This window comes from Cibotium barometz, chromosome 50, assembly GCF_041138505.1.
Source record: "Cibotium barometz isolate CiBa-2024 chromosome 50, ASM4113850v1, whole genome shotgun sequence".
NCBI classification, from domain to species: domain Eukaryota; kingdom Viridiplantae; phylum Streptophyta; class Polypodiopsida; order Cyatheales; family Cibotiaceae; genus Cibotium; species Cibotium barometz.
Genome location: NC_141095.1, coordinates 43,414,886 through 43,428,927, shown reverse-complemented (window position 1 = coordinate 43,428,927; position 14,042 = coordinate 43,414,886). Strand labels below are relative to the sequence as shown.

At 40.5% G+C, this 14,042-nt stretch overlaps 1 protein-coding gene across 1 annotated transcript; it reads right to left on the bottom strand.

Annotated features, from left to right (window-relative positions):
- Positions 1–8,279: 8,279 nt before the first annotated feature.
- On the bottom strand, positions 8,280–11,959 carry LOC147610134 (pentatricopeptide repeat-containing protein At1g73710-like). Its single transcript, XM_086787073.1, has one exon. It carries the CDS (start codon positions 11,919–11,921, stop codon positions 9,030–9,032), a length of 2,892 nt encoding a protein of 963 aa, XP_086643199.1. The 5' UTR covers positions 11,922–11,959; the 3' UTR covers positions 8,280–9,029.
- Between the last annotated feature and the right edge of the window lie 2,083 nt (positions 11,960–14,042).

The following is a 14,042-nucleotide window of genomic DNA, read 5'->3' as shown; positions in this document are numbered from 1 at the left end:
ATGTACAAAAGTTTTCCTCTCCTTGCACCTCCTTGCTTTTTCTTTGCGTACTGTATAGTCAATTTTTGGTTTACAAACAATACCACGCAATAATTAATTTTAAAAATTAGTAATCGTGTTGCTATGGTAATCCTCACACCTTATGCTATGCACATTAATATGCACACTTACAGTTTTTCTTAATATGCACACTTACAAATTAATATGATATGATGGACGAAAAATGTGAAAAGCCAAGTGTCATAAGTCGATCCTCTAGGAAGACGACGTGGCTGACAAACTGGGCCACTAGATTAAGAGAAAGATACATTCCAATCTTAGTAATGGACACAACATTTGCAAGGGCGGGTGACTTACTCGGGGCCTTACCTACACTATCTTGATGATGGTGGGCTATTCTGAAAATTTTCTTTCTGTTAAAACCCTAAGATCTCTCTAGATAATTGTTATGCATAAACATGCATAAATCAGGCATAAACTTAACCACCCAACCACCCCCGAGCCCAAGGGATGCACACATGAATCATAAATGAAATACATCATACCTCTACCTTGATGTCCCATACCATCAAGAGGTATAACTCCAATCCAATAGCATGTAGCTATAGTGTGAAATGGTAGATGAGTAGATATGAACCTCTACACACAAGAGAGCATAACATAGCCTTGGCCTCATAAGCCTAAGCCTCCAAGCCCCCTTGAGTGTGCCCCATGTCCCTATTATATAGGAGGGCACTTTTCATTTCCCATGTGTGACCCTTGGATGCCTGACCCTAACCTTAACCCTTAAGGTTAGTCCTAACCCATGCTCCACTAGAGCTTGTTCCCATGCTCCCATGCTCACAAGCCTAATGTGGGTTAGCCTCCTAGTATATGCACACATAATGTGCATATAACATAGCACACATAATGTACATATAACATACTTCCCTTCTCTCAAAACATTGTACTCTTGTAATGAAAAGAAGGAGAACTGCGCTGGACAATCTCAACCGACTCCCAAGTCGAATCCTCAATTTTCCTATCTTTCCACCTAATTTTAACCTCAGGGATTAGTCAACTAGAAAGTTTCCTTTCCCTGAATTTAAGAACCTTATCAGGTTCATGTGGAACATAGGATAAATCTTCGACTTCAACGAGTTCTTGAGGAGTGACTCTGTTATCCTCAACTCCCAGTTTCCCTTTCAATCTATTGATATGAAAGACTGGATGAACTCTAACATGTGGAGGTAGTTTTAAGTTCAAACGCAACTGTGCTAATCCGATGTATAACTCGAAAATGGACCACAATATCTAGGAGATAAATTAGAGCATTTTTCCATTGACAAAGTCTGAAAATCTTTAGGAACATTAAAATAAACCAACGCTCCTGGTTCAAAAGACCAAGATGAGCGTCCCCTATCAGCATAAAACAGTGCCCTATCTTGAGCACTCCTGATAGAATCCCGAGATTCGGTCAGTATTTCCTACATATCTCGTAAGAAATCCCTCGATGCATCAAGCTCGATGTCCTTAAGACCGACATCAATAGTGCCCTGGGTTGATACCCATACATAAGTATGCACGGACTAAAACCAATAGCCATATATTTAAAACTGTTATAGGTAAATTCCATCATTGGAAGATATTTTTTCCAATATGATGATTTTCTAGAGACATATGCATGAAGCATATACTCTACAATCTGATTCATACGCTCTGTTTGCCCATCAGACTGCGGATGATCAGAGTGAAACCAGGGATTTATCGGCGCCCCGACATACCCACATCTGCATATGGAATAATTGACGTCCCGAGTTACCCATATCAACATAGAGAGTCATCAGCATCTCGATGAGTCACATATGTCCATCCGTAAACAATCAGGTTAACTATATAAATAACCTAAAGTACGGAACTAGAGAAAGAAATGCCAACAAAGGAAGAATCCAAATTTCCTTGTCCGAACACAACAAGATAAACTTGTTTGAACTCTAAAGAAAGAGATTTCAACAAGTGAAAATGCCGATGAGATTACCCTCATCACAACATGCAGGCTATAGATAAAAGAAGTTTATCTAGAAGAATGCCCACACTATAACTTCTAGTGAATTTAGAAAATGAGATTGTCTTTGAATGTTGAGGACAACATGCTAAGTGATGTAAGCAAAGCAACAATCTTGAGCCCAAATTATCCCATAAGATAATATATGTGAGGGATCACTAGCGCCCCATACCACCATGATACCACCCAAACATACCTTAACAATTTGAAACTCCCTAGTATGCCGTCTAGGAAATATGAATAAAATCCTATATAAAAGGAATAAGATGGCCTTATCCAGACTTTCACATACTAAACCTGTCTCTATATACTTGAGACTACATCAAGGAATAACTCCTTCTGAGTACATCATTAGAAAAGAAATTGAATTATTGGCGCCTTTCTAATGATAACTACCCAAAACACAATAAAGTTAGGGTAGAAAAATAACTCACCTAGATACATAAACAACTAGGTATCCAAGTTGGAATATGTACAAGAGTACAAGAAATATACTCCAAAATTATGTGCAAAAAACGAAGGCAAATGCTACCTTCAAAGCACATGTAATTATTCAAAAGATCAAAAGATCCTTATAAAACCATGGATAAAAGCATAGAAGCTCCTCGAATACATAAAGAGCATAGTTGATCATAAAAATCAATGCATACCATCTAATGGTCACATTAATCATGCCAAAAGAAGCATTAAAATTGGTGGCCAACTCATCAATCCGCGGAGTATATGAACGTGGTGTCGTTCAAGTAAAACTCCAAAGTAAACAAGTAAAACACATGTGTGTAGCACTCAATAAAAAACCCCTAGACACAAGTGATCTAGGCAGCACCTGATGAGTCCATATAAAACTTGGAAAACATCCAATAAAAATCCACCACATCCACCAAAACAAACCGATCAACTAACCCATGATAGAATTTATCTTAGGCTTAAGAAATTAAGCACAAACCACACTTAAACAAGTGCAAAATAAGTTATCATGGAAAAGTGTCAAAGGTGAAACACACTTTGAACGCAAATTATAGCCATCAAAAGAAATTAAGGAACATGTCCAAAAAGAATAGCTAAACAATGGTTTAAAAAATCATGAATACATCGTTTAAAATTAATCCAAACATAAATATCCATTAATACGAGGTATAATCGTATTAATAATATGCGAATAACCTGCATCTATCTAATGTCAGCACGAGAAAACGTACTTCAACATTAAATAATCCTCGAAAATATTAAATTCTCGAGAAAAAGAATTATCATGATTTTTTCCTAAATTTTCCTAATGTTCTAGGACCTCAAAATATAATAATTTTGAATTCCACCAAACCTATGTTATGGCATTCCAAACTTATATTTTTCCAAAAAAATTTTAGCAATTAAATTTGCCAAAATACCATTGATATTTTAAAAATACCAATTTTTAAGATTTCTAAAAATAATATCTAGAATATTCCTAATTTTTTTGAGAATCCCATCGTTCACGAAATTTCCAATTCCGCCCGACAATTCTCAAATCCAATGAAAATTTATAATTTTAATGGATTTTTCTAATTTTTTGGGTCAAAAAATATATTTTTAAAGGAATTTGAATGGTCACGGGCGCCCGAATGGACACACCACATGCCAAACACCAACCCCACATTTTTCCAAAATTTAAAGTAACCTTTGTCTAATTTTCCACTATTTTTTAGGAATTTTTTTGAAATTTTTAAATTACCCCGAACGCATTTAGAATACGAACGGTCAAAAAATTTCGAAATTCCAACGGTTTTCCTGGAATACGGAAAGCCAAAAGTTTTGGGAAAATGAAAAGACAAAAAAAAATCGGAATGTGAAAGGTCAAAGGTTTCCGGAATACGGAAGGTCAAAAGTTTTTTCGGAATTCGGAAAGCCAAAAGGTTTCGGGAAAACGAAAAGCCAAAGGTTTTCCGGAAGATGAAAAGCCAAAAAGTTTCAAGAAAAAATTTCCAGAAATTTTTCAGAGATTTTTTTCTCAAATCCCATATTTTTCTCACTAATTTTCAGGCTTTTTTTCAGGCTTTTTTTGAAATATTATCAAAAGCTTTTTTTTAATAATAAAAAAAATAAGGTTTAATTAAGCTTATAAAGAATTTGATTTTTTAAGGGGGGGCGATTTTTCACCGCGGCTGCCTGCAGCGCATCCCCTCCCCCTCCCGTCTGCGCGCAGATTACAGAGAGAGAGGGAGGGAGTAAGAAAACTCCCTTCTTCCATCTCTTTCCTCTCCTTCTTCTTCCTTCCATTCTCTTTCCTCCCCTCTCTATTAATCAGAGAGATTAACTTTAATTAAAGTTTTTTAATTAAACAATACTTAATCATAATTAATATTAATTATGATTAATGTTTAAAAAATCAATTTTAAGAGAATTTCTCATGGAAAAAAGAAGGAAAAATCAGATTTGAGAGGCGGAGAGGACCCCACGCACACGGGAGAGCATTTCATGCATCAACGCGCTATCCCCTATTGAATTTCAGTAGAAAATTGATAGAAATTTGATCGCATTTCCGCGGAAAAAACCTGCAAACATGTATAAAAATACATTTTTAATCAAAAAAATGCTCAAAAAATTCCTTAAAAAATTCCTAAAAATTCTAGAAATTTAGGGAATCCATTCTACCAAAATAATCCACCATAAAATATGTGGTATTTTTGTAAAAAATTCCATTAATGCTTATTTTAGACCATAAAAAATAGAAAAAAATAGCATTAAACTCACGGAATTCCCTCGCAACGTCGATTCGTCTAGTAACACGCATTCCAATCACCATATCGACGATCCACATGCAATTCATCAACACAAATCAACAAAATAACATTTTTATTAGTAAATATTAAAATTTACTAAAAAAAATCAACAACAATTAAATAGAGATTGCTCTGATACCAATGTTAAAACCCTAAGATCTCTCTAGATAATTGTTATGCATAAACATGCATAAATCAGGCATAAACTCAACCACCCAACCACCCCCAAGCCCAAGGGATGCACACATGAATCATAAATGAAATACATCATACCTCTACCTTGATATCCCATACCATCAAGAGGTATAACTCCAATCCAATAGCATGTAGCTATAGTGTGAAATGGTAGATGAGTAGATATGAACCTCTACACAAGAGAGCATAACATAGCGTTGGCCTCATAAGCCTAAGCCTCCAAGCCCCCTTGAGTGTGCCCCATGTCCCTATTATATAGGAGGGCCCTCAAGTGACTCTTGACTTTCCATTTCCCATGTGTGACCCTTGGATGCCTGACCCTAACCTTAACCCTTAAGGTTAGTCATAACCCATGCTCCACTAGAGCTTGTTCCCATTCTCCCATGCTCACAAGCCTAATGTGCGTTAGCCTCCTAGTATATGCACACATAATGTGCATATAACATAGCACACATAATGTACATATAACACCTTCTTGGAGGAAATCCAACCAGTAATCTAGAATCTCATGGAAGTCCTCCAAGAATTTCTAACTATACTTATTCAAGGTTTGTTTCGTAACTTTATCAGATCCAACTTCTGAGCCTAACCCCTTCCGTTCTCGTGGGTTAGCCAATCCACCCAACCACTCAGGTGGAGAATCCAATGTATCTTTCTGTTGGGGGTTGGGGAATACAAGGGAGATGACTGTAGTGCCCCCTAGTCGGCATGATGTATTTAAAGTTATATGTATATTTGAAAAATAGGAACCCGATAAACAACAATTTCTATTGAGAATATGCACCCCAAACGTTTTTTGGGGTGCATTTATTAATTTCTCAACGATTACATTTTGTAAAGGTGTTGTAAGGTTGTGTGAACAATTGGGGATATTTTTCAGTTTTTTAAGGTAAAAAGGCAATATTTTATATTTATTTCTGGCCAAGAATCTAGCAAGATTTTGTTTGATTTGGTGTTGTTTGACATGTGGCTTTTCTCCATGCTTCCAAAAAGTAGAAACTTTGCTTTTCATTAGCATGCTTCCTCCTCATTGCTTTCGAGTAGGCGAGGAGGGGACACGAGTGCGCGGATGAAGGGAAGCTGAGCACACGGTTGAGGAAAGGAGGTTGGGCACACGGGTGAGGATAGGGGAGGTGATCAACGCTAGCGGTTGAGGGGAGCGAAGTCGACGGGGCCGGGGAGGCAAGCAGGGTAGGAAGTTTGAGCAAGCAAGGCTGAAGTGAGCCTGGGGGAAGCAGGGTGAGCAAGCATGCGCTGGTAGCAAATGGGAGCATCCTGGCGAGGGGCGGGTGAGGAGGCATGCGAGGTAGGCTAGGGGCGGGTGAGGAGGCGTGCGAGGCAGTTCCCAGTTGGCGAACTACCAAGAAGGCCCGGTGACGTATGTTGGGGTGGTGGCGGAGAGAATTGAATTTTCAACCTTATTAATAAGGTTCGTCTTGTTAATACACTACCTGAATAAAAAGTTGTTAATATACTACATGATGAATAAAAAGTTGTTAATTTCTATTGAGAATATCACTTCAAAATTTTCTAAAAATCGTCATGAATACCATCATTTCCACGTTCCAATACAGTATGCTTTGGACCAATTTCTGTAGGTCTCGGACCAGTTACTTTAGGTTTGATATCTGAGTCAGTTACTTTAAACTCCAAGTTCACGATCGATATTGATGGCCTCTTGAGGATTCGCCCTATCTACTTTTAGGATTTATAGATGGCAGATCAACCAAGGAATCATTTATCAGAATTTGAAGTCATAGGATTCCACGAGAGCCCATCCACCCTTAGGGCGTTTCTCCTAGCCAAGCCTAACAAGGCCGCTTCGATGCTCATCACTCAATCATAGCACACCCTTGGGTCATAATCTCAGAAGTTGGCCAGCTCATATGAGCACCACCCAGGATGATTCCATATGACGGCAATTCACATGGATTTTTGCCACACCAGTGCACCGGTCAATATGTCGGGATCCTACGAATGCAACATATAATCGGCCTGTAGCTAGCGATGCTTTCCAATCATTTCTTTCAACAACAATGACAAAACAATCTTTCAAACAATCTTACCATAACAATGATCATTCCAAACTCCATTCCCCATCAGTTGCAAATCACATCAAAATTCCATAATATTCCTTTTTAACCGAGTTGCCCTAGCTTAATTACTATGGAGTCAAGTTCCGATGCCATTTTAGGATCCAATCTCGTGTGTAGCCATTTTTTAATTTAGACCTTGTTTTTTACCTAAATAATTTCTTTTTGCTTAAACCAAGACTGTTAAATTTTACACTAAAGGTCTCAAACTTTTAACAGGATTGACTTGGAGATCAACTCCCAGGGGTGTAATGTACTTTACCCTGGTATTCTTTTCATGAATCCATCATTACTACATTCTTATGGCCTCTTTGCCAGGTATTATCTATTAAGATCTCTCTGGGATTAAATTTTCTTCACAACTTGGTTATCTTTTATTGAGGTGCCCCATGATGAAGTTTTCCTCATTGTTTTCTTTTTAGCTTGGTGAGCTTGGGAGTCTAAGAGCTTAGCTAGTTTTCTAGCCTTGATTCCAGTTTCCTTCTGTTTCCACCTATTATTTCAAAATAGATTCAACATTACTTAGCAAGAATCCAGCCTGGTATTTCGAGGGACGGTAGTATTCTTCGTGATAATAACTGCAATTTTTCATGACGATTGGGTATGCCTAGCTGCAAGAGTTGACCGAGGAATTTAGCTCCTCCTATCTGACTGTAAGTAATACAATGATTCACATGGCAAACTTCACAATTTTTTCTTAATGGCAGCTTGTTGAGATGAATACCTACTTTTCCCTGATTCTAATCTCTTTGTCAAAGAATGATTTTTCCCATGTAAGTGCGAGGATTTAGGACCATTTGCGAGGATTTAGGACCATTGGTTCAAGTCCATGGTTATCCTAGAGTTATAAGCAAGGCCTAATGTGAGTAACTGGTAGATTTGTGTTTAAGAAATTTAATCTAGAGGTTAGCTCATTGCACACTCTTGTGTGTAAAAATAAGATCAACCATCCTTTCACTAGATTAGGCTAGTCTAACCAATCTAAGAATCATCTAGACTAGTCAAAGACAAACTTCAAGATAAAGTTCCCCTAGATCTTGGCCTTCCAATCAAAAGTCAACAGCCAACACACGCGACACACAACAGTAGGTGCTAGGATGTCACATATGCAGTCATCCATTTGAACCAAGTCAAGCTTCATAAGGTACAATTAAGTAATCTTTTATCCATAAAACTGTGTCCGTATAACCATATGAGACAGCCCAGACCTTGAAAGGAAGAATCCATCTTTCTTTGAACTAAAAGAAGAATCACAGATCTTGCAAGAACCTAGAATTTACCTTCCTTGGGTAACGTGTATTTTTGGCCCCTGCAGGTGCCAGGTATTCTAAGAAACCAAAAGATCCTCATGCCCTCTACTAATGGATGACACTGTTACTGTCACTCAGCATCACAACTCCTAGCACTTCATGCTAAGGACAACCAAAAAAACTGAGTCCAACCAGCACTTGACCAGCATAGCAGTGATAGAAATGCCCCAAGAAGTTGCACCACTTTATGTAACTCCAAAAGCAGGCACTCAGATGCGTCAAAAATTCCCATTATGTAAACTGTGTCCCAACACAAATAACACTGCATGTAATCTGTGAAAGTACAACATCACTCTCAAAAAAGGTCTCTTCTATTTTAAGGTTATGTGTAGAGGCATGAACTCTTTTGTTGCTGAATGTTAGGACTAAGTATGGCTGAGCAGCAGGAGTGGGCTCCATCAGATTGGGTGCTTTACATGCATACATATGCACTCGTGTGCATAAGCTAGTTGATCACCTGCCAGCACTTTTACAAATGCCAGATGTATGTGAATATTCTATGACCACTCATGGCACAGGCAAAACTGCAACTTCTGGTAAAGGCATCTCATAAGGTAGTAGAATTTTACAGGCCACAAGTTGTTAAATTGCATCTTTCCCATGCCATCTTCAAGTTGTTAAGTTGCATCTATCCGATGTCATCTTCATCTTCTTTATATTCACCTCCTTCCTGTGACATCTCAGAAGACTCCCCCTCTGACAACATAGCGTCGCCCCTCTCTTTTAAAAATCGGACAAAATGCATCTCATGTGTAGCCATGCTTACGAGGTCAAACCTTCCAGCTTCTTTGTATACATTAATCACAGCTTTGAAGGTAGCTTCATCCGGTGTGCATTCTGCTTGCTTCATTCTGCTAAATAATCTAGTGACACCTTCAACAAGCCCAGCCTTTCCATACAACAAAAGCATACTTGTAAAGGTCACTGTATTTGGCTTTGGACCTCTTGACTGCATCTCCATAAAAAGCCTCACTGCTTCATCAAACTGCCCATTGCTGCCATAGGAATTAAGCAATGCATTGTAAGAAGCTACATCAAGAGCTATGCCACTCTCTTTCACCTTATCACAGGCTTTCAGAGCTTGCACCGGTAGTTCTGCCAGACTATAAAGGCTTGCCATAGCAATTAGGCTATGTATACCATCAGGTGTGTCCTCCCTATGAGCCAAATCAAGTTCCTCCACTGCTTCTTTTAACAGGCCTGGGTTTTCTAGAACATCCTTGAGTCGACTGTAAGTCCTGAAATCAGGTAAAAACCCTTGCTTTATCATTTGTTTGAATAGATCAGAAGCCTCATGGTGTTTCCCGTTGCTTGCATACAATCCTATCACATTATTGAAGGATGTAACATCAGTGATCAGCCCCAACTCTTGCATAGTGCGGGCAACAGAAAGAGCCTCCTGATCCCTCCCTGTTTCCTTTATCGTGATGTTCATCATGATCTTGCATGAAACCCCATCCAAATGCCCTTCTTCCCGCATTTTCTGGAAAAAAGTCCATGCCGCTCCAGTCATCCCAGCTCTGCCATAGATATCTAGAAGGGTATTCCAAGCAAACATGTCTGGACCACCTTCTAGACTCTGAATCTTTCTAAACACTTCCTCAGCTCGCTCCACCATGTCATGTTTACTATAGAGCTTCATCATTGAGCAGTAGACAATGCAATTCACAATATGGCCCGCACTCTCCATGGCATGTAGAGTAGCTTCTGCTTCTTTTACAATGCCTGCTTCAGCATACACATTCACCATCGCACCATAGGCCACTTCATCTACCTGCAAATGGGCCCTCTTCATTGCTTGGAATATATCCTTGGCTTTTTCCACTTGATGTGCCTTGCCATATGCAGTGAGGATGGCCGTGTAACTAGAACAACTGGGTTTGAAACCTGCCTGCTGCATTTCTGAAAGCAGTGTAACTGCTTTTCCTACTTCGCCAGCAGCTGAGGTAGCATGGATCAGTGTATTGAAAGTAGCCTCATCGGCTGCCATCCCATCTGCGCCCATGCTTTCAAACAACCTAAAAGCTTTCCAATACATTTTTCCCAACCCATAAGCCTTGATCATAACATTATAAAGTAAAGTAGACTTCTCAAAACCTAAGTCGGTGGAAGAAAGGAAAATATGTTCTGCTTCCTTCCACAATCCACGTTCTGCATAGGCATCAATCAAAGGGAAAAAATAATCACTAGTCAGGCACGGGCACAGTTTTAGCCTACCAAAATGCTCAGAAGCTTTAATGTCATCCCCCACTTGTATATACAATTGGATAAGATGGACAAGCAAAGCTTCATTCAAAGGAAAGCCTGCTTGCTCCATTTCTTCAACAAGGCACTCTGCCTCGTTGACCAAACGTCTAGAGCTGTAGGCAAGGAAAAGAGTTCGGTATGTCACAGCATTTGGCAAGAGTTGGGCCTTCTTCAAGCTCAAGAAAGCATCTAGTGCAGCTTGGATGTTCCCAGCCTTGACATGCAATGCAATGAGAGTATTGTAGGTACCCACATCTGGCTCATACCCACCCTCTTCCATTTTCTTAAACAAGGCTTCTGCCTCCTCCAAACGGTTATGGCATCCACATATGTGTATCATTGTGTTAAATGTAACTGTGTCTGGTTTCAGACCAAACGACATCATCTCCTCGAACACACGAGAAGCTTCAGCAAGGCGCCCCGCCTTGCCATACAAATCAATCAACGTGTTGTACGTATCCACTCCTTGAGGGCAGGTACGGTCTACTGTTTTGTTATCCTCAGGGATGAAGAGGAACTGTTTGCTAAAGTTTTCTGCTTTGGAGTACTCTCCAGCCGTCTTGTAAAGGTTCACCATGGTATTCAAGGTTACTTCATCGGGTTGGATGTTCTCCTTGGACATGCCCTCAAACCATGCAATGGCTTCCTCTTTGAGGCCTGCTTTAGTGTGGGCATCAATGATGGTACTGTATGTGACATTAGTGGGGCGAACATTGTCGTACAACATTTTATCCCACATCTCATTCAGCAGATCCCATCTACTGTGCCTCCCCATGATCTTGAACATTATGTTATAACGGAACACGTTAGGGACATGATTGTCTTGGCTTCTGAACCATATAAAAAGATCCATGGCAGATTTCCAGTCATGCTGTTCACTAAGAATGATGGCTTCCTCTCTAGGTTGGAGCTTACCTTGCCATGGCTGCATTGCGGCGTGGACGTCTGAGAGCGATTGCAAGGCTTCAAGGACGGCTAGGATCTTCACGTTGTGCGTCCTCTTCTTCTTCCTGTCTCTTCCAGTGTCCCAAACCTTAACCCTAATTTCTCCTCTGGAACGAGCGTCTGTGTATCCATCGGCGACCACTGCACTAGCAACGGTCCTGGTGCAAAGGGACCCATTATTCTGCAGGCCTGAGAGTGCGAGCTTCCAACTGAGAGGAGAAGCAAGGTGGAGTCCCCCCTGCGGTTGACAATGGCTATGGCCAGCCCCTTCTGCTGCGGCTGCGGCGACGACGGCGGCGGCGGCGGGGTATGTCGTAGGAATGACCATCTCGCTAACTATCTCGAACTTTTTCCATCTTTGTTACTTTGGTTAATCTCTAGTGTTAGCCAATAAGGTCTAATAAATACCCCACATTACATATTTCACACAAACACTTCTAGCTTAATAAATACACCACATCCCATATATATATATATATATATATATATGTCACAAACACTTCCATCTTGGTGTCCGCTTTACCTGGGCATTAGTTGATGGCTAATGTTAAGGACCGTGTAGGTACGGGACTGTCAGAAATAAAAAAAAATTATAGCCAATGGTTAAAAGGATGACCTTAAGCTCAACCTATTTTTATTGAAAAATTCATAAGTTATTCGGTTTTATAACTAAAACTTTAAAATTTTGACTCTTTTAATTTAAGGCTAGGCAAAACTATAACCTGTTTTTCTCAATTTGAGCCATGAAAATTACACTAAAGGGCAGTATTTTTCTGGCGCTGGTACAAGAGAGAGTAGGAGACATGTTATCCACGATGTGCCCTCTCCCCCATGTGTTTCCCAACCGCCATGCCTAGCCCCTTTTGCCCTCTCTCCCCTATGCTTCCCAACCGCCATCCTGACCCCTCAACAATGTTGTTGTTGTTGTAAGCCCCTCACCTACTTATACTTGCTCGACTGCTTGAACCAAGAGGGGGAGAGAGAGAGAGAGAGAGAGAGAGAGAGAGAGAGAGAGAGAGAGAGTATGCAGCTAATACTTCACCTAGTGGCCATGTGGCCATTTGTAAAGTATTTTTTGGTAATATATCTTCTATTACGGAAAAAAAAAGAGCATGCATGCTCCTCATCAATGATACACAGGTAAAATGATACTGGCGTGGTGTGGGTGTGGTTTGGGTGAACTGCTGAGGGATATGCCTTGGGAGCCAAATGATGGATTTGCCATCATGGAAGCCTTGGGCTTCTAAGAGACATTTGGGCACCCAACAGTGCCGAGTGATGAAGGTCCGTAGTAGTTGGCGAGGCTTCTGGCTTTTTTGTCGACGAGGCTTTGAGCTATGAGGTGGTTGTCGACGTGGAGAAGAGGCTTTTGATTGTGGCTTGGGGAGCCACAGGTGTGTGTTGCCTTCATGGAAGCCTTGTGCTTTGAGCACATTGCTAGGCACCCAACGTTGTTGGCTTTGCTATTCTTGGGGTTGCTGAACCCATGGTTGTGGGACCTTTTGTCGTGGCTTCTAGGGGAATGGTTGTGGTGGATGAGCACAAGCAACATTCTTGTGTAGCCAGAGGTGAGTGTTGCCTTCATAGTAGCCTTGTGCTCATAACAGGTGGTTGGGGACTAGCAAACGTTGAAGCTTTGTCTTAGGGTTAGTGTTTGTTGGCTTAGTTGGCTTTTTACGCTTGGGTTTTAGAGATGGTCGTCTTGGGATCCATAGTTCTGTGTAGCCATCGTAGAATCCCGACAAGAAGATTCTTGGGCACCCATCATTGATTGTTATGATAAAGATATGAGGTTGGGGTGCTTGCAGTGTGGGTGGTCGAGGTTGTAGAGTTGAGGGGAAATGTTGATGACGAGGCTTGTTTGTCATTGGTGGATGGTGTCGACAGTGGGTTGATCGACCGGTTTTGGTGAGTCATGGGGTGTGGGAATAGGGGAGACTACTGGTGATGATGAGGAGGGGGCATGAGGGGGAAGGGAAGTCGAGGGTGAGGGTGTGTGGATGATTTCCTCTTGAGGACACAAGAGTATAGTGGCCTTTTTGCCATTGATTTCCATGGTAGCTGTTTCTTCATGCCAATTGATTTGGCAGTGAGTGGCATCAATCCACTCTTTTCTAATTATTATCCGGCCTTGGAGTGCTCCTGCATCTATAACATGAAATCTACACTCCAACTAGTTATTTCCAATAAAAATTTTAGGAATGAAAGACCCAACACTTCTTAAACACATTTCATATGAAATTTGAATATAAGTGTTTTCTTTTGTTAGTGTGGGTTTTCCAAGAGCTTTCCACACCTCCAAGAATATGAGATTGTAGGATATATGTGGGCTTGCTACCATTGTAGACCATTCTCGATCGGGAGTCTAATCCTTGGTGGGTTGAGTTTTGGTGATAGTTCAGGGGCAATGGAAGACTTACCAGTTGTTGGGGAGGTGTGAGAATACCCT